The sequence below is a fragment of the Drosophila persimilis genome, unplaced genomic scaffold (genome assembly GCF_003286085.1).
Source record: "Drosophila persimilis strain 14011-0111.01,24,50 unplaced genomic scaffold, DperRS2 tig00000002-arrow-pilon, whole genome shotgun sequence".
Taxonomy (NCBI): domain Eukaryota; kingdom Metazoa; phylum Arthropoda; class Insecta; order Diptera; family Drosophilidae; genus Drosophila; species Drosophila persimilis.
Genome location: NW_020825289.1, coordinates 17247654 through 17271551, shown reverse-complemented (window position 1 = coordinate 17271551; position 23898 = coordinate 17247654). Strand labels below are relative to the sequence as shown.

Here is a 23898-nt window from a genome sequence, read left to right as displayed (position 1 = left end):
CGGCTCAGCTCCGGGAGGCCACCCTTTGTTGCTACTGCCGCTGCCGCTGATGTGTCTGTGTGAAATATTTCGGAATGACAGAGCAATAAAACTGCTACATCAAGGGGGACACACAGCAACAGCAGCAACAGCATAGACAATTGTTGGTTGTTTCCTGCTAGTTGGGAGCCTTAAACATGCTTATTTCGGCATTTCTTCCGTCTCCGTCTCTAGCTCCATCTCCAGCCACAGCTCCATCTCTCACAGAGCCCTTGGCTTGCCCCTATCCCTCTTCTCCTTGTTTTTGTGTGGAATTTTTAATAAAAACGGCTCAGACACAGCTCGGGGAAAGTCGGCTCAAAGCAACATCTCATGTAGGTTACCGGCACGCCCCGTGGCATGCAACAGCAACAACGAGAACTTGGTCCCTGACACGTGTGGAGGTGTCCCCGTGTTAATAAAACCGAATTTTACTCGGGGAATCATTGGGGCCTATCCGATTTTTAGAGCCGCGCAACTGGTTTATGTTGCTCTTGCGGATTTATCGACAGGACACCCGTACACCTCTTTCGGCTGTACTTGTACCCAAGAAACTAAGAGCGATTGTATCCATTTTACGACACTTGTCTGTCTCTATCAGTGTCTGGGTCTATCTGCGTGTCGAGTGCCTGTACGAGTGTGTCTGTTTTGTGTCTTTTTGTCTGCCAGTGTCTGTCGCTCCCTATCTCTCTGTGTGTATCTGTGTTTTGGTTCAATTTGGGTTAGCACGTTTGGCTAAAGGCTTTAAAATCGAGCTGGGAGACAGCCCAGCTGCTCGAGACTTCCCGCTGGTGGAGTGCTTTTTAATAGCCACGCCCAGGCTCAAGGCTGTTTGAAAGGTCGAAAGCCGGGAGGGGACCGGGACCCACCACATAACGGATTGGGTACAGAAGGCGGTTCCACTGAACTGCTCTACTTTCGGGCTAATTTATGACAGCATCTAATTTGGCCGACAATAAACAAAACAATTCTCGAGCCATGCTCGGACTCTGAAAATTAGTTGAAATCAAATGCATAAATTTCTGTTTTTTTGTCTCGCTGGTACGTGACCGAAATGGTTCAGTTTCTGTGTCTTTGAGAATTGTGTGCCAAGTGAGTCAAAAAATAATATCCACACACATACGCACGTGCTGCCCCCATCCCTACTCTCGCTACTCACCCACCCTCTTTCTATCATTTCTATGAAAATAGAAACAATTTTCAGTTTTCTTTTGACGAACAAAACAAAACAAAAATAAGACAGCCCACACTCAGCGGCCCAGAGGAAACGGAAGCATCCATCCATTGCATATCCCCGGCACACAAGCCGTAGCTGTCATATAAATGTCAGATCCATAAGTGTTACGAAGGCAACGGCAGTAAAGAAATGCTTGCGGCTTGACCTGTGCAGACAATAAAACTTTAACCGAAGAAAATTTCGATTTACTACAAAGAAACGAAAACCATCAAGAAAGAATTTCTCTTGTTGAAGTTCTCCTTTCTATTCACCCGAAACAACGATACCTCAGATATTTAATGGCTACAAAAGCCAAAGATTCAAATAACCCAATTTCGAACGACTTCACAAAAAAAAAAAGGCAAGCATGATTCGCACAAACCAATTTAAATAGAAAATTCTGAGCCCATTCTTTAAATCTTTGGATTGAGTTTTCAATCTAGCTTACTGCTTAGATTTGCTTCTCTGAAATGTCAAGAAAAGTAATATATTCAAATAGCAATTTAAAAAACATTTTTAAAATCAAGATGTCCTCACTCTGAGGAGATATGTACTTGACCAAATCGGGTCAACACACACAATGGTATGATGAATGGGGGGTCGTCTCTCTAAATACACACACACCAGCCACTCCATCTCTGCCCCGACGGAGCTTCTTACGAGTATTCCGCATTCATCATTCAACGCAAATTCCACCGAAACCATATGCCATTAAAATCAACAACATCACAAAGTTTGTTTCTTCAACCAGCTTGTGGGAATACAAAATTTGTGTACTCGAGTATCTGCTTGTATCTGTATGTGTAAATATGCAGAGAAGAAATCAGGTCTGCTGCCCACGCCTTATTGATAATGTGCGCTGGCCTTGAAGCCTGTGCCCGTCGGGCCCTGGGACTCGCTCGCTGCCAAGTTTGTGTGAATAACCTGGGCCCCACGGCAAATAGGTCTCTCGCTCTCCCTCTGCTCTCCTCCTCGTCCCAGTTGAGTATGTGCTTTGCATACTCTGGGGCGCCTTGAAAGAACTCATCGATTTGACTGTATTTATGGGCGAAAGAGGGAGTGGAAGTGTGTGCGTGATGCCTGGCACTTGTCTGCGCCAATGCGTGGCTTCATTCATCAGTCTGACACCGCTGAATGATGTGCCCCACTGATTGCCAAGGCCCGCTGGCGAGGCCTCAAGCAGAGCTAGCTTTATCTCTTCCTTGCTGCCGGATTCTTTCTCTCTTACTTACCATTAATTATCCCTTTACTATATGATAAATGTATTCATCATTACAGGCAAACGGGTCGATGCATGTGTTACATTTTTCAAAAACTACGTACTGCTATATGTAGTATATTGTAAGTCGGAAATGTAAGGTAAAACTAATTCCACTTGATCTGCATGAATATTAAGGGCTCTGGTTCTGGCAGTATCCTGTTGGTTGTTTTAATAATTCCATCGCATCGGTTTTGCAATTGAAAATCACGTTTCCCATTATTGCTTTTGACAATAATGATTTACCAACTCTTTTTCATGGTTTCGTGGAAAATATTTGCAGAAATATTTTACCGTGACGCAGCAAAAAAACAACTTTCTACACGGCAGTACGAACGATTAATACGTTGTAAAAAGGGAGAGTAAAACCGTTTGTTTGCCTTTCAATGGCAAACAGCTGTGCAAATAACTGCAATTTTGCATACTGCAAACCGCAAGTACGAAATTTATTTATTAATAAACCAGAAAACCAAACAACAGCAAGGGACGGCACGAGGGGACACAAGCGGTGGCTTTTATGAATTCATTACGGGAAATATGCGCATTTTTTATCAGGTTTTTACCCATCAATTAAGAGGTGAAAAAGTATCTGACAAACAGTTATCGATCAGAAAAAATCGTTTTGTACACTTCTAACGCGTGGAATGCCCCATGCCGTTCCCCTTTTAAATTTTCCATATTTGCGGAGTGCAGACCCTGAAGTAGAGCTCTTTCAGGTTCATCGCAGATGGTTTTTCCTCTGTTTATTGTTTGCCCTATATCATTGATTAATTGTCCCCCTATGATTCGATTCGGTCATGTGACAGCCATGTATCCTGAGTGTCACTCTCACCATCTTGTCCATTAAGCAAATACATTTTTAATTGCATAATCGGAGAGCAAACAACAACCTCAAGAAAAATTCGCATGGAATTTCCTTTGATAGCTTTTTGCCTTTCTGCAGGTTCTCCTGCAGACGTCCTCAATTGCCAGAATGAGGGAATTCTGTTTGTCTGCGCTTAGCCCAGCTTCAAGTAGCTTTTAGCCAAATGAAATGCCAGACGAAGAGGAGAGCAAGTCAAAGGAAAGGAAATGAAACAATTTACGCAAAAGTGAATTGCATTTTGAAAGTACGAGTATTTCATTTGAAAATTACAAAACGAAAGACAAGGCGAGACGAGACGAGACGAGACGATAGACGACGGACGAGAACAATTGCCATGGAAAATTATGGAAAATTATTTGAAAATTCATGTTGATGACTTGTTTCTTCTCTGCCTGGACAAACAAAAGCAAAGAGGGAGAGAAGGGAAAACATTCTGTTTGTAAGCTGAATATGGCAAACACTGAAACCAAAAGCCAGAGGCCAAAACCCAATGGCAACAGTTTCTTGTGTCAACTGCCACATGCAACACAGCATCAGCAGCAGCAGCAGCTGCAGCACGAGGGCAGCAGAGTAGAGGGAGCTGTAACGACCCTGACCAAGCATCAACAGCAATTTCCAAGTGTCTGCCGCTCGTTAGTTTTTGTTTTTTCCATTTCCACATTTCTATCTGGTGCTGGTGCTGGTACTGCTGCTAACGCTGGTGATGCATTGAAAGTGAGTTTTTTCTGCCCCAGTGTGGCAGAGAGTATTATATAAAAATGTGTGCCACGCATGCAGAGGCATGTAGCAGAGCAAACCCTCTCTCTCTCTATCTACCACAAGTGCTGGGCTCTGCAGGGTCTGCCATTCATTCCCAGACAGCAGCGGCAACTCTTCAAATGATTGCTGGACTAACCTTGACGGCTATAGGACACAGACCATTGCTAGGATTCGGATTCGGATAAGGACCAGGACTAGGCCATGGGCCGGGTTCGCTCCTGCACCCCTCTTCAGACGGTCACACTAAATACTTTCACCTTTTGACTTGCCACAAAAAAAGGGAAACTTTTGCTCTGTCTCCGTCTGCACAAAAGTGGAATTAAAATTCCCAGCACAAAAATTAAAGAATTTCAATTGGCAAACTCCCTCCTTTGTGCTCGGCCCGGAAATTGGAAGGGAAATCCAAGGCGACAAAGGAAAACCTTTTTCTGCGGAGGATGAGCGTTGTGCTGCTGGAGGGTTGAGGTTGAGGAGGCTGCAATTAGAGCAGCCAGCGCTTGGCGCAAACAAATTAAATTTAATTTGAAATTAAATGAAAATAAATTGGATTATTTAATTAAAAAGGCCGCGCTGAGAGGAGGGTAGGGTCTCACCTCTAAGCAGCGCCATCGACAGCAGCAGCCAACTGATGAGCCAGTTGAGTAATCCGAAATTGGCTCTGGCCGGGAGCAGGGATGATGCCGATGCCGATGCCGATGACGGGGACAACGATGTCAGGCGGGCGGACATTCTATTGCTGTTTCTGTAGTTGTTATCCGCAAGTTTATTGTTATTATCGTTGTACTCTCGGCACGCGATCCCCCAGCAAAACGTGTCGGTGCGGGGGGTGGGAGATGTCGAGGTCGGTCTGGTCAACTAACGATTCCGTCAAATTAGATCCGGGAAGCACTCTCTACTAAGCTCTGCCTGGGGAGCAATGAAAGTGTTTGTTTTTTGTTTCGGGTGTTTCCTGTTTTCCGTTTTTTGCACTGTTTCTTTTTAATCCTCTCCAGTTGAAGTTTTTTTCCACAACATTCTCGGGGCACAATGTCTGCGTTATTTCAAAGGGAACTCTATAGATGTCAGACCTCTATAGACTACACTGTTTCACTTGAAAGTAACCGAACCGCAGAGGTTCATTCGTAGGGTACCATGCAAGCGATTATTGCATTTTAATCGCCAGTCATTAATTCGCAATTAACACGCAAAGGGGGCTCATTAGGCCTAGGGAACACTTGGCACTCGGCACTCGGTACACGGCACTACTACCCTACTAAAACAGAATCGAAATCGGAATCTGAATCTGAATCTGGTCTGAACTGAACTGACCGCGCACCATAAATCAAGAGACGCGTGCTTCGCTTCCAAGTCGCAGGATGGAACTGAAAGGCGAGTGGCGGTCGTGGTCGTGTGCCCCATGCGGCAGAACGAATGCGGCATGCCTCGCGCCACTCGTCGTCGTGCCCCACTCGGCTTACCCCCAAAAGAGAGCCACGAAGAGAGCCAGCGAGCTCTTAGAACTCAGATTATTGGAGCACGAAATTGCAAGGCAACTTTGAAGTGAAGCTATTCACATTTTTTGTATTGTTTGTTGCACTGCCGCCTATGCACTCGATTGTTGTACCCAGATCTGCTGCATCTATTTTTTAATATATCTTTACATTCCGGCATATAAATGGAGTATGTACTTTCTATGGGTATTCGGTATTTGAGTTTATTCGTTGGGTAAAGTTTCGATATACGACCAGGAGATGACATTCTATTGTTGTTTCTTAATAATATTTAAATGTAGAATATTATAAAATTACTTTTATTAACAAAGCTATCGCAAGTACTTATGCGCTAATAATACGTATATATCGGGGAAGCCTTTGAATATATTTAATTTAAAAACTAAAGGAATTTATAATCTAAATCTATTCAAAACTGATTTACTTGGCTTTCCATTCTGTTTTATCCTACCAGTTCTGCATCTGTTCTGTTCAATTATTTAAAAACTATTTATTTATTTATTTGAGCAGGCATTTGGCCGCTAGCAACAAGAATGGTGGAACAATCGTCTCAGTAGGCCAGCAAGTTCTGCAGTCAATATGCAAAAACCACAACAACAAAAAACTCGAACTTATGTCCTGCCGTAGGTCAGTAAAGCAGTAAGTACTCGTACACGTACGAGTATGTACAATATAAGAGAATTTTCCCGCCTCTTATACCGCCCGATGGCTAAGAATGGCTAAGAGAGAATTTCCCCCGCAACGAGCGTTCACTCAAAACAAACTGTTGGCTTTGTTGGTCTCATCGAAGTTCCCCTCAATTCAATTGGTCAACAAAAAATGCATTTTTAATTAATGCCCGTAATTAGCCTTTTTCCTTTAGTATCCCTTACGTGGTTTTATTGTTGGGACTCAGGTCACACCACACACACAAACGCAGACAAACGGTCAGAGTCACAGTCACAGTGGGAAAAACACACTCATACAAACAAAGGAGAATTTTTCAATCAATTTGCGAAACTTTTAATTACAAGTCAATTTCATTTTGTGCAAACAAACAGATCAAATTCACTCGACGGCCCCGCAAAGGTCAAGCCGAAGCGATTAAATCAATTAAATTAATTAGAGAGAATGTGAAATGTATTTGCAGATTGGCCAAAACTTTTCCAGCTGATTATATTTAATTAATTGGCCCCCAGCTATTGGCTTTCCCGCTGTCACACTGGCGACTGACTGCCTTATGCAATCAAGTTTTCAACTTTTAAACCATCCAAGGTCGTCGTAATTAGCGTCACACACCCCCATACGATTACTTCATATTCAATATGAATACAGTGAAAGCTCATTGAGTGGCCGACTGACAGGACTTTATTGGTATTATTGTATCTTTAAGGCAGACGTACTCGCAGTCACTTTCGGATCCCACAAAATCGGCTGTCCGCTCTAGAGCCTATTCACTGTATCTGGTCAAGGAGATGGCAGATGGAGGCACGTGTCAATCGCAAGCCGATTATAGATAAATTAAAAGGCGAAAAAGCAAAATCTGTAAACTTTTTAATTGAAACAATTTGTACAATTTTTCCCAAATGTACCCCCACGAAAGCAGAAAAGAACAGACAAACTTTCAGGTTTTTGCTTTTAATCTTCGTTTTTGGGAGCCTTGAGCGATCCATTTACCTAGCAGGACCAGGACCAGGACCAGGACCGTCTCGGTCTTTGGGTGATTTCTTTATTGAATTATTCGGCTGCTTTAACATGGGGGGTGTGGTTAAAATATTATTCTGTATTGATTTTCTATATTGACAAACACGCTCGCAGTCGCTCCCCATAAATGCGGCGAATCTTGTTTGGTTTCTATCCGGATTTCCTTTGGCACATCATTATTCCAATCAGAGACGCACGCGCGACTCACAATTGGATTCGGATTCGGATATGGATCTGGGTGCTGGTGGCACCGTGCTGCTGGCTCTGCTGATGCGGCGTGCCGGTTAGGGGTGAACAAACAAATCAAAAATCTATTAAGACTCTCGGGGGACCCTGTCTGAGCCGATTTCCTTGCGGTCACGTGTCGCCACGGAGCTGCAATGATACTCGTATCTCGCGCTGCCTCTTGACATCCACCCGAAAGTGCCAAACACTTCCGGATCCCGTTCCGCGCTGCGACTGGGGGCTGAGCGCTCGGGAGAGATGGCTTCATTAGGAGTGCAGCGGGGAAAATGATGACCCTTTGGAGGGCCTGGCACGAGGGTGGAAAGTGCCATTAATTGAAATGCCAGGCAACAGCTTGTCAAGGCAACGAGCCATGGCCAAATTACAGCCGCACACACGCTCTAACGTCCTTTTCCCTTTCAACAAGTGTCGTATCCCGCCCTAACTTGTTTATACTTTTCAAGAGAAGACTTTTCAAATGATTATTCCCGTTTGTCGTAGATTTCCCAGGGTATATTGACGAGGTATTGCACAGAATATCAATCATGGCTGTGGCCCTTCACAGTCCTTTTTGTGCGTCAGTTTGAATTCCTATTGTTCTTATAGCCAAAATATTGCTCTGCTTCCGCTTCCTTTAATAAGATTTGCTTTTAAAGAGTATTCGTTATTCGGGATATCATTGCTCCTAACAGCTTGTTTTGATTTTGAGAGTGCGTGAGAGTGTGAGTGTTCCACCTTCATGCTACTCTCTCCGTCTCTATATCCCCCCGCTGTTCTCAAGAGATCTCATAAAACAAAGGGGACCAAACCCCACCAGAGCAAAAAATAGAAGGAAAAAAAAGCAAACCAAAGCAGAGCAAACAAACGCAAAAGGGAAAAGAAATGAGCGGCGCTGCAATAAAAATCAAACCCGCATAATTTAACACAAGTGCGGGCTCTCTTCACAGCTGACTCAGTGTCGCTGGAAGGGGGGCGGGACTGGAAAAGTGGAATGGGGGTCGCGTGTGCGTGTGTGACGACACTTAGGGCCAAAGGGGAGGATGGGTGCAAAACATCTCAATTATTTGTTGGCTCGGGGACCTTCAGACATACACCCATCCTCACACGCGCCGTTTTCTTCGGAAGCGCCTTATTTTATTATCAGCCCAGCGACAACAGCAACATTAACATTTAAAACAATTTTCAATGTAGTAAAAATAACTGTAAAAATGCTTGCAAAGACCAGAGAAGGGGAGAGAGAAAAAGAGAGCCAGAAGCAAGAACAAAACAGCATTTACTATGTGTATGTGTATTTGTGTTTGTGTTTCAGTTATTTCACAATTCACACGCCCGCCTGCATACTTAACTCCAACAGCAACTACAATAACAATAACAAGAAATTAAAGCATCGGAAACCGAAGCTTCGGATACCCTCGCGTGTCCATTGCCGCTTTGGAAGCTACACCGATATAGTCAACCCATCTGGCTACAATTATTCTTACTCTTGAAGAAACTGTGCGTGAAACCATTTCGCTATTGCGTGAATCTCAATCACAAGAGGCACGAGATGAACGAAATCAACAACAACAACAAGTACATCGAGCATTTACAACCGCTTCGCTTCTTCATCTCGCATTGGAGTATTCCGCTCATCCGAAAGTGATGATTGGACACAGAAAGTCTCCATTTTCAAATTCAAACATGAGTCAGTTTTTGCGTTTTGCGCATCAGGACAAATGCTACTACCTGAAATTGAGACACCACCAGTACCATTGAACGGCTTGCCCATCGGCACGGATCCAGATTCAAAAATGTTTCTGAAGTACACTCGCACATTCAATTCATATTTCCAAATGACATCGTTCCGAGCAATGCTGCGACAAATGGTTGACCGGGTCATCGAAAGTCCTTTAATCTTGGCGGTCCAAACGCCTGATATAACTCATAATACTTACTCTCCGTAAGGGTATAGCACGAACAACCGCAAGGAGAGCAAACAGCTGGAGGAGAGCACTTGCCTTCGACCCTGCACTACCCACTCCCTCCCTCGCTAGTAGCAGCATAGTTTTTGGGGAGGGTGGAGGAGAGGGCAGCAAGTAAGACAGCCCAGCCACACAACAACAGTTTTTCTTATCGCTCAAATGTCATCGACTGTCGGCAGTTTTTGGCTTTCGCTTTTGCTTTGACTTTGGCTGCCACTTCCCCATCTTCTGCCTGATGCCCCACTCTGCTTGACTCGCAAAAGGGCGTTCATTTGTGAAATTCTAGCCATGCCCAGGGGCGGCACTTGCGGCATTTAGTTAGTAATTTAGCGCATTTAGTACGCCATTTCTGCTCCTCGCCCGTTTGGAGCGGGGGACCAGGACTAGGATTAGGTCCAAGCATGGGACCGAGCAGAAACTGCTCCACTGGGGGGTCATGGTCATGGACTGGTCATTAAGCGGCCTCTGTGTTGGTGAAGTGCAAAATAATTGTAGTTTTGGTTGGTGATTTTCTCATGAATATAGGAAACATGTACATATGTTGGCATACTGAGAAAAATCAAAAATCAATCAACAGTTTTTGAGAAGAAAAGAAATCATGTGTCAAGTATAAAGAGATGATCTTCCGAAAATGGGTCAAGGGAAGGCTTTAATCTAGTATATTCTATTACATTTTTTATTCACCACTTGCTCAGATTATTCGGATTGTTTTTCGTTCAAATTTCCCTCAGTGTGTCCTACATACACACGAGTATGTGGACCATCAGATATAGTCTGAACGGCTGTTTGGGCGAATCAAAGATATGGTAATTTGAGTTTAGTCTTCTTTTCTGAGCTTCTCTTCTCCCTCTTTTAGTCCCTTCCTAATAGTCTACACACTTTAATCACATCAACCACTCTGACAGAACATTCAAGACATTACCATAAATAATAAATGATCCCTAATGCAATTCCTGTTTGGACTCACACGGAGAAAGGGCCTCAGAGTCTGCGGTTCGATTCGGCCGAAGGGCAGACAATAACATAAACATTGCATTTGGCCAACTGGAGAGCTGACGAAGAAGAAGCCTCAGATGGGACAGCGACAACGTTAATAGTTTGCTAGACAAAGACCAGGGTGGAGGTCCTTTAACCACATAAATTTCGCATCCAAATCAATAAGAGAACCCCCAGCATTGGAGGAGTGGAAGTGGAAACCAGCGGAAGCCGTTGACATTGGCTTGTGCTAAAGTTAATAAATTGTGGCCAAGGAGGATTTATGTGCCTGGGCCACTGCCCTCGACGGCAATGACATTTCAATGTTTGCATAAGGCCCAAAATCCAGCCATAGGCAAAGACAGCTGTGTAAATGGGGCAAGGGGCAAGTTGTGTTGAATGCTTCGTGCGTGGCTTTTTGTATTAATAACCATTCTGGCACTTCGATGTGCGTGACGCTGCAAATTTCAGTGTGTGGGCACATATGCATTGGAACATGAACCCAAGAACCCACACCCAGGCACATTCCTCGCACTGTAAAATAAACTCTTTAGGTTTCCAATCTTTAAAGGTATATCTGGAACCTTTGATTGCCTAAACTGCCTTTGACTAAAAAATCTCTTTACGAAAATCCTTAAGTTAAAAAAAACTGTCATCAAGAATGAGTTAACAGGAAGAACATTCAAGCATCATTACTAAATATCGATTGGGGAAAAATACATAAAAACGGTAAACTGAAACTTTTTTTTAATTTCAGATTGTATATCGAATTTATATACGGTCTGAACTCAATTGGTTGGAGAGTTTCAGAGAACACTCTTTTTCGTCGAGTGTGGAATGTCGTCAGAGTGCATGTCAGCAAATCATAAAATATGTCAATGTAGGTTTTTGCCTGTGTCATCCGACCATTTATAACAGGGCGCCCACGTGCGGAACAATTAAAATTTAATAAACTAATCGAAATCAATAAATAAGTGATAGCTTAAAGTAGGTTAGGGGTCGTCTAAGTTCAAAGACTGTGCTCAGCGAACCCTCTGGTCGACTCGCCGCTTGGACTGGCGCCGGGATCGGTTGCGGTTGCGAGTGTTTGCAGTCGTATCAGGGCGTACCACCAGCTGACGTCGCCGCCTGACTCCAGAGTTGAGCACAATGCAGGTGACGCCTCCACCGGATGACCCCGTGCCGGTGCCAGTCCCTGTGCCCAACTGTCGCTCCTCACCGGACAGCTCTGAGCTAATGGGATCGCTGTAGACTAGATCATCACTCGAATCTCTGTTATTGCTACTCCGTCCACTGATGGTCTCTCCATCGGCACTGCGGCTCTTGAAGCAGATCTCCTGAGCAGTGCCAGTGGTTCCCGTCGTTGAGGAGGAGGTGGTGTTCAGCAGATTGGTGACATACTGGATTGTGGCATTCGAGGTGATCACGTCAAAGAGTAGGGAGCCACCGACGCCCTTGGTGATGCCCAGGGCGAAGCCTGTGATGCCAGCCAAAGCAGAGGAAATCGATCTTCCAGCCTCGGAATCTTCATCCAGACCTGTCTCCCTCAGGGCAGCGCGCAGCTCCCGCACCGACAACGGACGCAGGGCCAACCGCCGAGCTACGGATCAAACGAGATCATTAATCGGACCGACTCGTCTATCTCCATCTCCATGTCTCTCACCTTCAACTCCAGCACTGAGACCCGCGACGAGGATGAGTAGGCAGAATGCCCCGAAATTCCCAAACGATTTCATTTTCTCGATGATCTTTTGCGTGATCGCGTAGAAACCCAACTGAAACAATCGGCAAGTTCTGCCCGACTTTTATGCCCAGCAGAGAGAAGACAAAGAAAGTTCAGCAAATCATTTTGCATATGCAAATTCCGAAAAAAAAAACTCTGACCTCTGACAGTGAGCAGCCCTCCAACCAGTTCGCTCAGATTACAGTCATCTGTTTTTATAGTAAACAATACAGGTAGTCATCGCATTAGAACTCTTGAAAGATAATTCCGCTTCTACATCGACATCGCTATCCACATCGTTGTAAGGTGTTAGATCGTTCCCTGATCTCTCCGTGTTGAAGCAGATCTCTCTGACTGTGGCCTCACTTGCTGAACTTTCGCTCTCTTCGATGTCGGTTACGTTGGCGATGATCACGTCGTAGATAAAAACCCCGGTCAGGGCCTTTCCCAGGCCTAGGGCAAAGCCAGTCAAGGCAGCAAACCCACTGGATACAGATCGTCCCAGGGCCGGAGAGCTGCCCAGTTCGTGGACCTCTTCGCGACGCAGGGGCCGAACTTTCAGATGTCTAGCTATCAAAAAAGAGAAAACTAATTAGTTGAAGGGCTTGGTGAACCTGAGGTGAACCATTCGTATCACAACCTGATGTGTCGCCGAACAGCAAAGGCAGCAGCGCCAGCAACAGAATCCTCATCGACATGTGGCTGCTGTTCATCTTCAGCATGAGTGACTCGGCCTGTCCTACACTCTGATTTATATGCACGAGCCCAATCTCAAGAACCCATTTGCATATCCGTTAATCACTGGCGAGGCCGGTAATCACTCATCACAGTCCATACATACATACATACTCGTATATTCCCATTATAGGTAGCAAATTTCGTATGTTTATTTTTCCTAATCAAGCACTTTCACTTTGCCAGCTATGAATATGGAAACCTGCAAATGATTAGCTTTGAAGGCGAAAGCAACGGGCTGTGGGGTCTCCTAGATTTCCATTTCTCTCACAGACTGCTGGATATAACATACAGATATTCTTGAGAACAGCTGACCTGTAAATCGAACCATGTCACAAGGTGAACCAAAACGTGTTGGTCCCCAAGCCACGAGTCTTATGTAACCCAGTCCGCGCCAGTGCCAACACATTTCTCCTCGTTAGCATTTCTGAATCTTTGTTTTGGTAATACCCTTGCGGTGATATCATATCACTGGCATATTTGTATCCGTTATTATGTCCGCCTGTCAGTTCAGTGTATGAGTCCGAGTCACTCCATCCGTCTGTCTATCATCATATCTGTTTCTTCCTCCATTTCTCTGTAAATTAGGCACACGCTTACACAGATGTCCATCCGTGGTCCATTCGTCTATCTGTGTCCGTCTTTCAAGTGTCAGCGTTCATCCATCAATTCTGTTTAGTTTCCTGTCCATCAGTTAATCAGTGCATCTGTCAGCCCTTTTGATTCAATCGCTGATCAATGCATTGAACCTGTTGGAAGTAGCGAAGCCATTAGAATGATCTAATACACATCTAAAACCTCCCAGATAGTCTTGTTCCAGTAAGGTATTGCAAGCTTCGCCTCGTCGGTTTTGACAATAAATTCCGAATCTGTGGCTGTGTTGGAAGTACGTATATTAAGCAGATTTTATGGCTTACAACTGCATAGTCAAGGGAGACTCCTTGAAAGGGGACAGCAGTAGTCCCCGGTTGCAGTTTTATTTGCCACGTACAAGTTGTGAATGGCCGGGCCAAGTGGCGCATAAAAACTTTTACTTGCAGCTTTGTCAGACATTTGCTTTTTAAAATGGCTTAAAGCTGACATCTGCCAATTGCCTGGGAAGTTTTTGGGTTCCTCGTGGGATTGGAGGCGAGCTACAAAGTCGAACTATCTTCCCTCTGCCTTCATTCGCTTTTTGTTTTTGCGGCCACTTAAGTGTCAAGCATTTGTGCAACAGCTGCCACGAGGCAACAAGTGAAATGGATGCCGAGCTGTCTGCGCACGCGAACAATGCCACATCAACATAATCATTAGCATCATTATAGAGCTCCTTGTCCCCTCTTGTGGCACGCCCGGTTGTTTGTAATTTACGCTGTGCCAGCGGCCGTTGCGCATAACATCATTTGCAGCTCGTTAATCAGTTCTGACGTTGCAGGGGACTGAAGGAGTTTCAAGAACCAGAACCGAGCGCCAAAAACTTGCCCGTCATTTGGCAGGTCTCGACTCCTGCAGCTATGGAGCCTATCTTGCCTCACAATACTCCCTCATATTATCGCTCTCATCATTAAAGTTGATTTGTAACAAGCCGTGGGGTACATTACGATTGGGATTAGGGTTTCATAGACATATCTCGTATAATAATAATGTCCCTAGCCACCGCATACTCCGTGGAATGCAGGGCATCTGTGCAGCTTTCGTTTCTTGCCTTGGTTCGCCATGCTCCTACACCTCCGACATCACAATGAGCAGGCACCATAATTTCATCGCCTTTTTTGCGGGTTTTATGTGGCATGGCTGAGTGGATTTTATGCTGTGCAACAGCAGCGGGAACAGCCAAATGAACATGCAACCTTCAGCAGCAGCAGCAGCAATAACAGCAGCAGCAGCGTGGCCGGAAAGATGTGGCGATAGCAGGGTCAGCCAGCACCGAGCACCAGAGCCCGACGAGGCAGGGCAGCAGCGGCGGAAGTGGGCATATTTCAGCAGCTGCGCGAGATAAAGCAGCCGCGATGATAAACCTCAACTGTACACTCAGGGAAACTTCCGATTACTTAGGTTACCCAGACTGCTTTACAATAAATACCATGAACATTTACTGCATTTAAGAAGCTGCACGAAGAAGGTATTCTAATCAAATCTATGAAAAAGTTTACTAAATGGTATATTGAAATAGAGGAAACTCCTTTGTGCGAGTGTTTTTCAATTTATAACTACGGGCATGTACATACACTTATCAACTTTATGGATAACACAATTTATAAAGGCCAACGGAAAGAAGTAAAGTTACTTGGGGACCATTTGCTCGTTACCATTAAACGCCTTTTGTGCATTACGAGACATTGCCACTGCCGCATCCGATGTGGCTGTCACAGATACTGAATTCCACCACTGAGCAGATACTGCTGTGATAACACTTTGCTTTGATGGGCGGACATTCGGGCAGTTGATGGTTCGGCTCTTAAGTGGGCTCGATATATCCAATCAATGCTGGCCCATTAGCGCGTTTACGGCCAGATATGGTTATAAGTTGCATCAAAAGTTGATGGCTCCATTGCAAAGGTTGCTTTTTATTTACGATGCGACTTATGTGGCCAGAAGGGGAACTGGAACTGCTACTCCCCTACTCCTCTGCAGGGGGGTCAATGTCTAATTGTGAGAACAAGAACATGCGTAGAACGAAACAAAACTGAGCGAAACTTTATTTAGCTTAGCGCCATAAATCATTCTTTATTTCGCTCACGCACACCCGCACCCGCATCCATAATGTATGGAGCTGGACTTTAGCACCTTCCTGGTGGCCAGCAAATCAAGTCTCGTGTTTGGCCGAGTGTTTCTGTGTGGACGGTAATTAATTATGGTGTTATTTAATTTAATTGTGTGAGGCATTAGGAGGCGCTCCTGCGATGCTTAAGTGTGTCTACAAATGGGTTTCTATTTCTCCCTCTGAAAACCGAATATCCGCCTGAACAAGCTCTCCGTTTTGTGATATTTTGAACCCGCAGGCGAAAAAAATATTTAGAGGAAATGCTATAAAAGCCTAGAAATATCAATCTTTTCAACAATTTCACTACCATTAGAATAAACATTTATTTTTAGTGTTTTTCCTATATACCATTTGGTGAACTTCGACCTCTGTTGTTCGAACCCTTTTCCCCTTCGATTTGATTCAGTTATTGTCCCCAATCAAAGCGTGTTTGGACGACAGGCAGAAGTTGTTGTCCTTTCAAGTGTCAGGCCTTGAACCGCTGACAACGAAATTTTGATGGGGGTCATGTGGAAAATTGGCTGGGAATTTTCCCTTTTCTGGGGTATCTGGAATTGGAAGCCTTCTACCCACTTATGTATGTTGGCATTTTAAATTAGCGTTAATTGAACCCATCTGGGCGGAGATTTGATTTCCTTTTTTATGTTTTCTGTCTTGCTGTGCTTTTGCTTTTGGACATGTCAGCAAGTCAATCAGTCGGTCCATCACTCAGTTAGCCAGCTGTCAGAGCTGTGTATGTGTTGAACAGGAGATGGAGATGGCGATAAATATGGGTGGAAAATACTCCGGCTAAGGCCCTCGAATCGAATTCGATTGGACTTGGCACGGTTCAAAATATTTTAAGCGAAAATGTTGCGCATATGTTGCCTTAAATGCAGTGATACGGAAAGCGATAAATAGTAATAAATGAAATATGCATTCAAATTAATTGTCCATAGGGCATGCCTGCGCGGAAAGTCCCTGTCCTGGATGATCGAAAACAAATGGACATAAGGGACAAGTAAGGCTTTTACCGATTGCATTATGGCAGGGTATTTCCGACAGCCAATGGTATTTGTTTGTAGAGTTTATTTATAACATTTGTTTCCCAACTAAGCTTCTAGAGGTTAATCAGCCAGAAAATCAACAGTTGCGCATAATTAATGTGTCCATTTCCATTTACAATTCCATGTGCATTGAACCACAAATGTGCAGCAAACAATTTATTAACTGGCTCTGCCGCAGTCACATATTTGATGCCCGGCCCGGCCGCCCGGCCGCCCGGCCGCCCGTCCGGACAAGGCCTAATTAATTTCACGCTTTTTCTCTCCGCGCATCCGTCTCTTGGAGACGGTTTCTTTTGGGGAATTTCATAAATATTTAATGCAAAATAATTAACAGAATCGGTGGGCAAACGGACGATAGCAATGATTGATTGCCTCCCGCCGCCATTTGGACAATCATAAAATTTCCGTTAATCAAGTTTTATTAATTAAAGCCGACAACCTCCCTCCCACACAGACAGTAAATCATTCCGATTAAACGCTTTTGAGGCCTGTCACCAGGTACTTCTGTCACCCTTGCCAAAATCCCCTGGATACATCCATTTTTTCTCTCTCTCTGGCTTTGTCCAAAATTGCAGAAATTTAATTACATTTTTTCACTTATTGGAATGTGTAGAAAGACTTAAAGTTGCAGCCACAAATCAAAGTTAAATGCAACTTCTTGTTGGATATTCGAGACATTTTCAGACAATAATTAATGTTAGACTATTTTTGTGAATTCAGTTATTATTGATATCTGATAATGCAATGTATGGCATAAATGTGTGTTATTACTATTTATTGAGAAAATTTAACAAGTAATAACCAATGAGTGATACGGTGCCATACAATGGTACATTGGTTTCAATGAAGTGCAGCTGCTGCAGATCCTTAATCTGCGTGATTGCCTTCAATGGCCTGCAAGGCTGAAAATTATCGCATAAAATATGATGTCCGTCTGTAGGTTCATATGCCAACTAGTCCCTCCTCCAGTAATTAAGCTATAAAAATCAAACTTGACCTTTCTCCCTTCGAACCCCGAGACTTTTGGTTATTTCTTGCTAAGATTGGAATTGGAACTCATGAGATATAGTAAATATGTTTCAAATAAGTTTAATCGTTGTTGTGTTGGGTGAAAATTAAACACAAATTAATGTATCAAAACAATAAATCAAAGCAATTACCTAATTGCCTTTTATGACTCCAACCAGGTGGGACAATCACTGATAGAGCCGGCAAGGACTGAACTTCAGTTTGGCTTCCTCCGCTCAACGCTATGGCGGTGCTGTACTTTTTTCGGGAACCTGAGACCCTCTACGACTGTGCCAGCTTCATCTGCGGCCTCCAGTTCGTGATGTGCTGCAACGGGTTCAGTGGACGGGGCACCGGTTTCGCGATTACCCGCTGGAAGAGGATCTATTCGCTGGGCATGGCAGGACTGGCGGTCCTGGTCCTGTTCGTCTCGCTCAGCGGTCTGTTGGGGAGCGAGGAGATCCGCAGCCGAATGGCAGCCGTCGACAAGATGGTGCTGAGCATTGCGGCTCTGGAGGTGGTCATGTCCACGCTGGTGTTTGTCGTCACGGTGGTGTCCCTGCAGGCGGCCGCCCGCCGCCACATTAGCATCTATGTGCGCCTGTCCGCTATGGATACGCTGCTGATGCGGGACTTTGGAGCCAGCCTTAATTACCGGAAGCTGCTCAGGAAGAACATTGTGGTGCTCGTGACCGTCACCGTGCTCTACCTGGGGGCCATCACAAGCGCGGTGATCCAGATGGCCAGCGGGCACCGCACCTTGTTCCTGCTGTCAGCCTACTGTTACGTCATCGTGACGGCGGGCCCTCACTTCACGGGCTACGTCCACATGAGTCTCGTCGAGCTGCTCTCTATCCGCTTCCGGCTGCTCCAGAAGATCCTCAGCCCAAAGTTTCTGGAGTGGCGGTTCCCGCAGCGGCAGCTCAGAGAGCAGCGCGTCCGACAGGCCGTGGCCATGGTCCAAGAGCTCCATCAGCTCATCGCGGAGATCAATCGGGTGTACGCGTTCAGTCTGTGGATGTCGATGGCCCACGACCTGGCCATCACCACCAGCGAGCTCTACATCATCTTCGGCATGGGTGTGGCGAGCATGGAGGAGCGCGAAGATGAGGAAATGCAGCTGAATCTGAAGCGGGAGCAGCACAAAGGCAGCCGGGTTTTGCTGGGCTACGTGGCACTCTGCATGGCCGCTCCTCTGTATAAGCTGCTCATCGGACCCTTCTACTGCGAACGCGCAGTCCTCGAGGCCCGGCGGTGCCTCCGCCTCATCGAGCAGCTGGACAACTGGTACCCCACCAGTCCCGCCACGAGGCAGCTGGTTAACTCTCTGATGTGCTGGCGCTTGCAATCCCGTCCGCAGTTCACAATCGGCTTAGACATTCTCCTCAATCGAACGGTCCTAACTCTGGTGGGTACCGCTGGGATTGTCTTCCCTGATTCACTGTCTAATTTCGTCTGCTTTCGTTCCAGTTCGTCACGATTCTGGTGAACTATCTGCTCATTCTCATCCAGTTCGCTATGACCCAGAAGATGGGCGAACATATTGAGCAGCAGAAGGTGGCCCTGCAGAACTGGATCGGTATATAATAAACACGAACGAGATAATTACATGCCATAGGGATAGGGATCCTCTCTCGAGCCCAAAAACATCCAGCACAAGAATCCTAATGTTATGAAACGCACTGTACAAAGACACTAAGTACGTTATGTATGTGTGTATATTTTTCGTTGGCTAAATTAATTTACTGCCGGTGCCTCGTTAGCATGGAAAGTCCATAAATAAGTCACCTCCTAGGAGGAAGGGAAGCGCCCTGTTGCAGGCATCTCGCGCCCACTGTCCATGCCCAGGACCAGGCCCACTGCACCCAGGAGAGCCGACATGGCCGCTGGCTAATGATTATAAGGCTTGTCGTTTTATTTTATTTGAATTTTATGCAAATTTCTTGCCGGAACGGGCAGGGTGGGACAGGCGGTCACTTTATCAATGCAGGCCATGCCCAGGTGGCAGCCCCCCAAGGGCCAGTTCTTCGCTAATTGCGGGGGGAATACAATGTCCATTGATTTTTCGAAGCTGATGTGAAGCAACATCCAAGTCAAACAGATCGATTTGGTAATTCCTGCCCAACGAAGAAGATAAAGCCAGAGGAGCACAAAGAAGGAATTCCTTTCTTGTCCACAGTTTATACATATTTCCGTTTAATACCGAAATCAATGTTGAAACGTTCACATAAAGTCAGCAACTATTATCCCGCCCACAGTGCCACATGCCACATGATTGTTATTACTTCAATTTACGGCCTGGCTGAAAGGGAGTCGTGGAATGTTTATGGGAAAGCGGCCGTTATGCCTATCGTTACCATTGTCCGGGGAGACATGACTCGTAATTGAATAATATTTTCTCGATCTCTCCATCTCTCTCCCTCTCTCTCTTTCTCTCTCTGTGTGTGTTGCTCCTGGACGTTGGTTTCCTTTGTTTCATTCAAGAATTTTCGATTGGCATTGCTGCAAGCATATCCCATATATATGAGCGCCATATAATTTGCAATAATTACCAATGACAGACCCGCTTCTTTTTGTCCCAAGATATGTGTGCACAATTACGAGTCGCATTGCATGAGACTAATTGAAAATTGATTGCGCCCACTTAGCCCAAATAATTACCGGAATAATGTTTGCCCCAATAATCTACAATATCCAAGGGCAAAAGCCATAGAAATTGTTGCATTAAATTGGGAATTCTGTTCGGCAGCAAAAGACGATTGTAATTATGGACAAAACGATTACAAATGGACAAACGATGCATACCACATAAATACATACAACAAACTGTATGATTCCAAATACCAAACCAAAACAAAAAACTGTGTTTTTTGTGGTCGAAAATTATATTTCAAATGAAATTTTGCTTTAAATAAAGACTCTATATTTAAAATCTAATTAGTACCACGTATTTACACTGGATTCAACACAGAAAATTTGTGGGGTTATCCTATCAGTTTCTCTTCAACACTTAACCGCCTTCCGACAAGACCTCTCCTTTGTGCATATTGTTAGATGCAGAAAAAACGAGGGGGAACGTTGTGAGTTGCTGCGGACACCGCAACTCTAGAGTTATACCCGATACTAAGTCAGTATGGCTCTCCTCCGGCAGACGCCGCTAATATTTAACGACACGACAAAGAGTGCGTGCGAGAGAGACAGAAAATCAGTCTGAGCGTGACGTCGGGCGCTGCGTAGCCAATGCAAATTGATTTGTTCCTTTTGGCTACAAAAATTATCTGATCTGATCCAGATTCAGCAATCTGATAGATATGGTCGTTATCTATGATTCTGCGTTTTTAGTTTTCTCAAATCTGCAATATTGTGGATGCAACAGATTTTCGTCCTTTGTGGGGGCGGATGGGGGTGGGGCGAAATTCTGAGATATACGTTTTATAGTGATATCTTAAAGGAGTGTGTGTACCAAATTTGGTTACTCTAGCCTTAATAGTCTCTGAGATTTGTGGTTGCCTCAGATTTTCGTCCTTTGCGGGGGCGGAAGGGGGTGTGGCGAAATTTGGACATGAAACGGTCAAGGTTCGATATTACAGGAGTGTGGATACCAAATTTGGTTGCTCTGGCTTTTATAGGTTCTGAGATCCTTGAACTCATATTTTGCAATTGGCAAAACCGACCATGAAACCTGTGTGTTAGAGTGAGACAGAGCGAGAAAGAGTGAAATTGTTTTCGTGATTCTGGCTATAATAATTATACGATCTGGTTCAGATTTTGCACTCTAGAAGATATAGTCATCTTCTACGATTCTGCGTTTTTAGTTTTCTCGTATCGTCGAAATTGTGGATGCCACAGATTTTCGCCCTTTGTGGGGGCGGAAGTGGGCGGGGCAAAGTTTTGAAATATTTTTGGAGCAGTGACATATCACAGAAGTCTGGATCCAAAACATCGTTGTTCTAGCTCTTATAGTCTTTGAGCATTAGGCGCTGAAGGGGACGGACAGACGGACGGACGGACAGACAGACAGGGCTCAATCGACTCGGCTATTGATGCTGATCAAGAATATACATACTTTATAGGGTCGGAAACGATTCCTTCTGGACGTTACACACATCCACTTTTACCACAAATCTAATATACCCCAATACTCATTTTGAGTATCGGGTATAAAAATACGCTGCGAGAAAAGGGTAATATTCGAGAGGCGAGGTCTTTGATACCCTAGGATATATATTTTTTCGAACCATAATTGAAAACGTTTGCTTCGATTATTCTCCAGGTTATCCATACGATATCCTGATTCAATCTACCTCTTACACCAAAAGGAATAATCTGTGTAATATGTCATTCAGAAACGTTTCAAGTGTGAGTTCCAAATTTGCAGGGTTTGTTATCACGATATTTGTTTGTTTGATGACAATGAAGGCTGCAACTTATCATTACGGGTCATGTTTTCGATATAAACTTTCGCTGTCGATATTTTCGAGTGAGCGAGCTAAAGAACAGAGCTGCATTTTAGAACGTGCACCCGTGCAAAATTAGGGGAAGGTATGGCTCTATCTTTATCAAATGATTCCGTCTCCCCGCTGCAAACATCTAATGGAAATCAGAATACTCTCTCGTTGGGTATAGCAAAGAATCCTTTTTGTACCTTGCGCAAGAAAAACTAAGGACGGAAAGCTTTTGTAATGTCCGAGCCGAAAACGCATAATAACGTAACCCGCTTTACTTAACTAACTCATTTAAAAGTTTCACTAATAGCATGTCACACATGGCCAGGACGGAGCATATGGCGTGTGCTTAGCCCAATTAAAATGTGGTCAGGGCTGAAGCCTTTACAGCGCGCGAGAGTTGCCCGCATCAGGCAGAGGCGGAGCAGGAGCTTCTGAGGATGAGGATGGGGATAGGATTCAAAAGTTGGGGCAGAGCAGCAAACTCAGTGGCTGAGGTTAAGGCAATGGCAGTGGTAGGAGGAGGAGAAGGAGAAGGAGAAGGAAGAGATTCCGAGCCGAAGCACATCTGCCTCAGTTTATGCACAAAAGTTGCAGCAACAATGCAGGAATAGTCGCGTTTTTGCTCGGCTCGCTTCCATTTTGGAGCTTAATTAGCAGGCGCAGACATTCCGACGTTTGCATTCGCACCTGCATGAGGAGCACAATGGGAGACTAGGTGTGTTTACAGCCAGAGATAATGCGAGTTGGCACAAATTAGGGTTAAGTTAGCTGTCAAGAAGGATTCATTATAATTATGCGACTCAGCGGACCGGCAGAACAGAGCAGAGCGGGAACAGAGAGAGAGTCCAAAGTGATATATGTATTTGTGTACTTGCGTACTCGTATCTCCGACTCTCGCATTTGTCAATGAGATGGGCATATTTCCATTAATTAGTTTTGTGTGTTTGCCCTCACTCTCTCTCCTCATTCTCCTTGTAGTTCACTCGTACTGCTATGTATAAATACTACATCCAGCCTGTCAAGTCAATCTACATTTATTTATTTGCATAACTTCCACTCAAAGTGTCAAAGCTAGAGTCGAGTGTGGGCCTGGCACTTGCTTCCTTGTCAGATAAGTCCTGGCCATGTTTGCTCAGCATTTGACAGTCACACAGAGAAACAGAGAGAGAGAGACACTGAGCGAAAAGCCCATTCATATGCAAATATTATAGTTCTGCACCTCTTTCGGAGATCGGAGGCAAACATTTCAGCAGATTTCTATGAAGTGAATCAAAGGCCAAGTGAAATATTGCGCATTCCATATGTATGTATGTACATATGCCTTCGCAGAAAACAGTTGCAATGCACATAATTGATGGGCAATCAATTAAAACTGACACTCTCCCTCACTCCCTTTTTCCCTAGAAAAGAAAGGAGCATTCGCTTTGCTCAAAACCTTGAGGCAATCGCCTTGGGGGGCCTTGAGTTCAGGCTTCAGGGTTCTGTTCCATTTGTTTATGTCGAATTTCGAATGCAAATCCACTCAATTAAGGCAATTTCACTGCCATTTTAACAGCTGCGGGTGGTGCGGTGTGGGATTCTGAATTAAAAATGCATTAACCGACTAATGTAGTGGCATTGTCGCCCTCCTACCCACCCCACCAGTCACCCTGGGCAATGCGCCTTCCCAACTTCAATTCCTAATGAGGCCAGACACAAACATTTGCCCACGACATAAGCATTTTATGGCTGCCGCTGGCTTCTGG

General features: G+C 44.8%; 4 protein-coding genes across 4 annotated transcripts in view; 1 reads left to right on the top strand and 3 right to left on the bottom strand.

Moving 5' to 3' along the window:
* Positions 1 to 5437, bottom strand: part of LOC6593262 (zwei Ig domain protein zig-8) — a 46304-nt gene extending 40867 nt beyond the window's left edge. Inside the window, exon 1 of the mRNA XM_026986682.1 lies at positions 4710 to 5437. Within this exon, the coding sequence (XP_026842483.1) occupies positions 4710 to 4845 (136 nt within the window). The 5' untranslated portion in view covers positions 4846 to 5437. The remainder of the gene's footprint in view (positions 1 to 4709) is intronic.
* A 5975-nt stretch (positions 5438 to 11412) lies between these two features.
* On the bottom strand, positions 11413 to 12195 carry LOC6593265. Its single transcript, XM_002017880.2, has 2 exons — positions 12114 to 12195; positions 11413 to 12050 (listed from the first exon to the last, which is right to left on the bottom strand). The coding sequence occupies exons 1-2, from the start codon at positions 12184 to 12186 to the stop codon at positions 11473 to 11475; spliced, it is 651 nt and encodes a 216-aa protein (XP_002017916.2). The 5' UTR covers positions 12187 to 12195; the 3' UTR covers positions 11413 to 11472.
* Positions 12196 to 12367: 172 nt separating this feature from the next.
* On the bottom strand, positions 12368 to 12886 carry LOC113565036. The gene is made up of 3 exons (XM_026985025.1): positions 12814 to 12886; positions 12451 to 12743; positions 12368 to 12382 (listed from the first exon to the last, which is right to left on the bottom strand). Exons 1-3 carry the CDS (start codon positions 12884 to 12886, stop codon positions 12368 to 12370), a joined length of 381 nt encoding a protein of 126 aa, XP_026840826.1.
* A 5063-nt stretch (positions 12887 to 17949) lies between these two features.
* Positions 17950 to 19292, top strand: LOC6593266 (putative gustatory receptor 57a). The gene is made up of 2 exons (XM_002017881.1): positions 17950 to 19113; positions 19176 to 19292. Exons 1-2 carry the CDS (start codon positions 17950 to 17952, stop codon positions 19290 to 19292), a joined length of 1281 nt encoding a protein of 426 aa, XP_002017917.1.
* Positions 19293 to 23898: the final 4606 nt, after the last annotated feature.

Coding starts and splice junctions, on each gene's coding strand:
- LOC6593265 (XM_002017880.2), bottom strand. CDS start 12,186: ATGAAATCGTTTGGGAATTTCGGGGCATTCTGCCTACTCATCCTCGTC. Junction 12,051..12,113: donor TCTCAGTGCTGGAGTTGAAG/GTGAGAGACATG, acceptor TTTGATCCGTAG/CTCGGCGGTTGGCCCTGCGT.
- LOC6593266 (XM_002017881.1), top strand. CDS start 17,950: ATGGCGGTGCTGTACTTTTTTCGGGAACCTGAGACCCTCTACGACTGT. Junction 19,114..19,175: donor ATCGAACGGTCCTAACTCTG/GTGGGTACCGCT, acceptor CTTTCGTTCCAG/TTCGTCACGATTCTGGTGAA.
- LOC113565036 (XM_026985025.1), bottom strand. CDS start 12,886: ATGAACAGCAGCCACATGTCGATGAGGATTCTGTTGCTGGCGCTGCTG. Junction 12,744..12,813: donor GCTGTTCGGCGACACATCAG/GTTGTGATACGA, acceptor CTTTTTTGATAG/CTAGACATCTGAAAGTTCGG.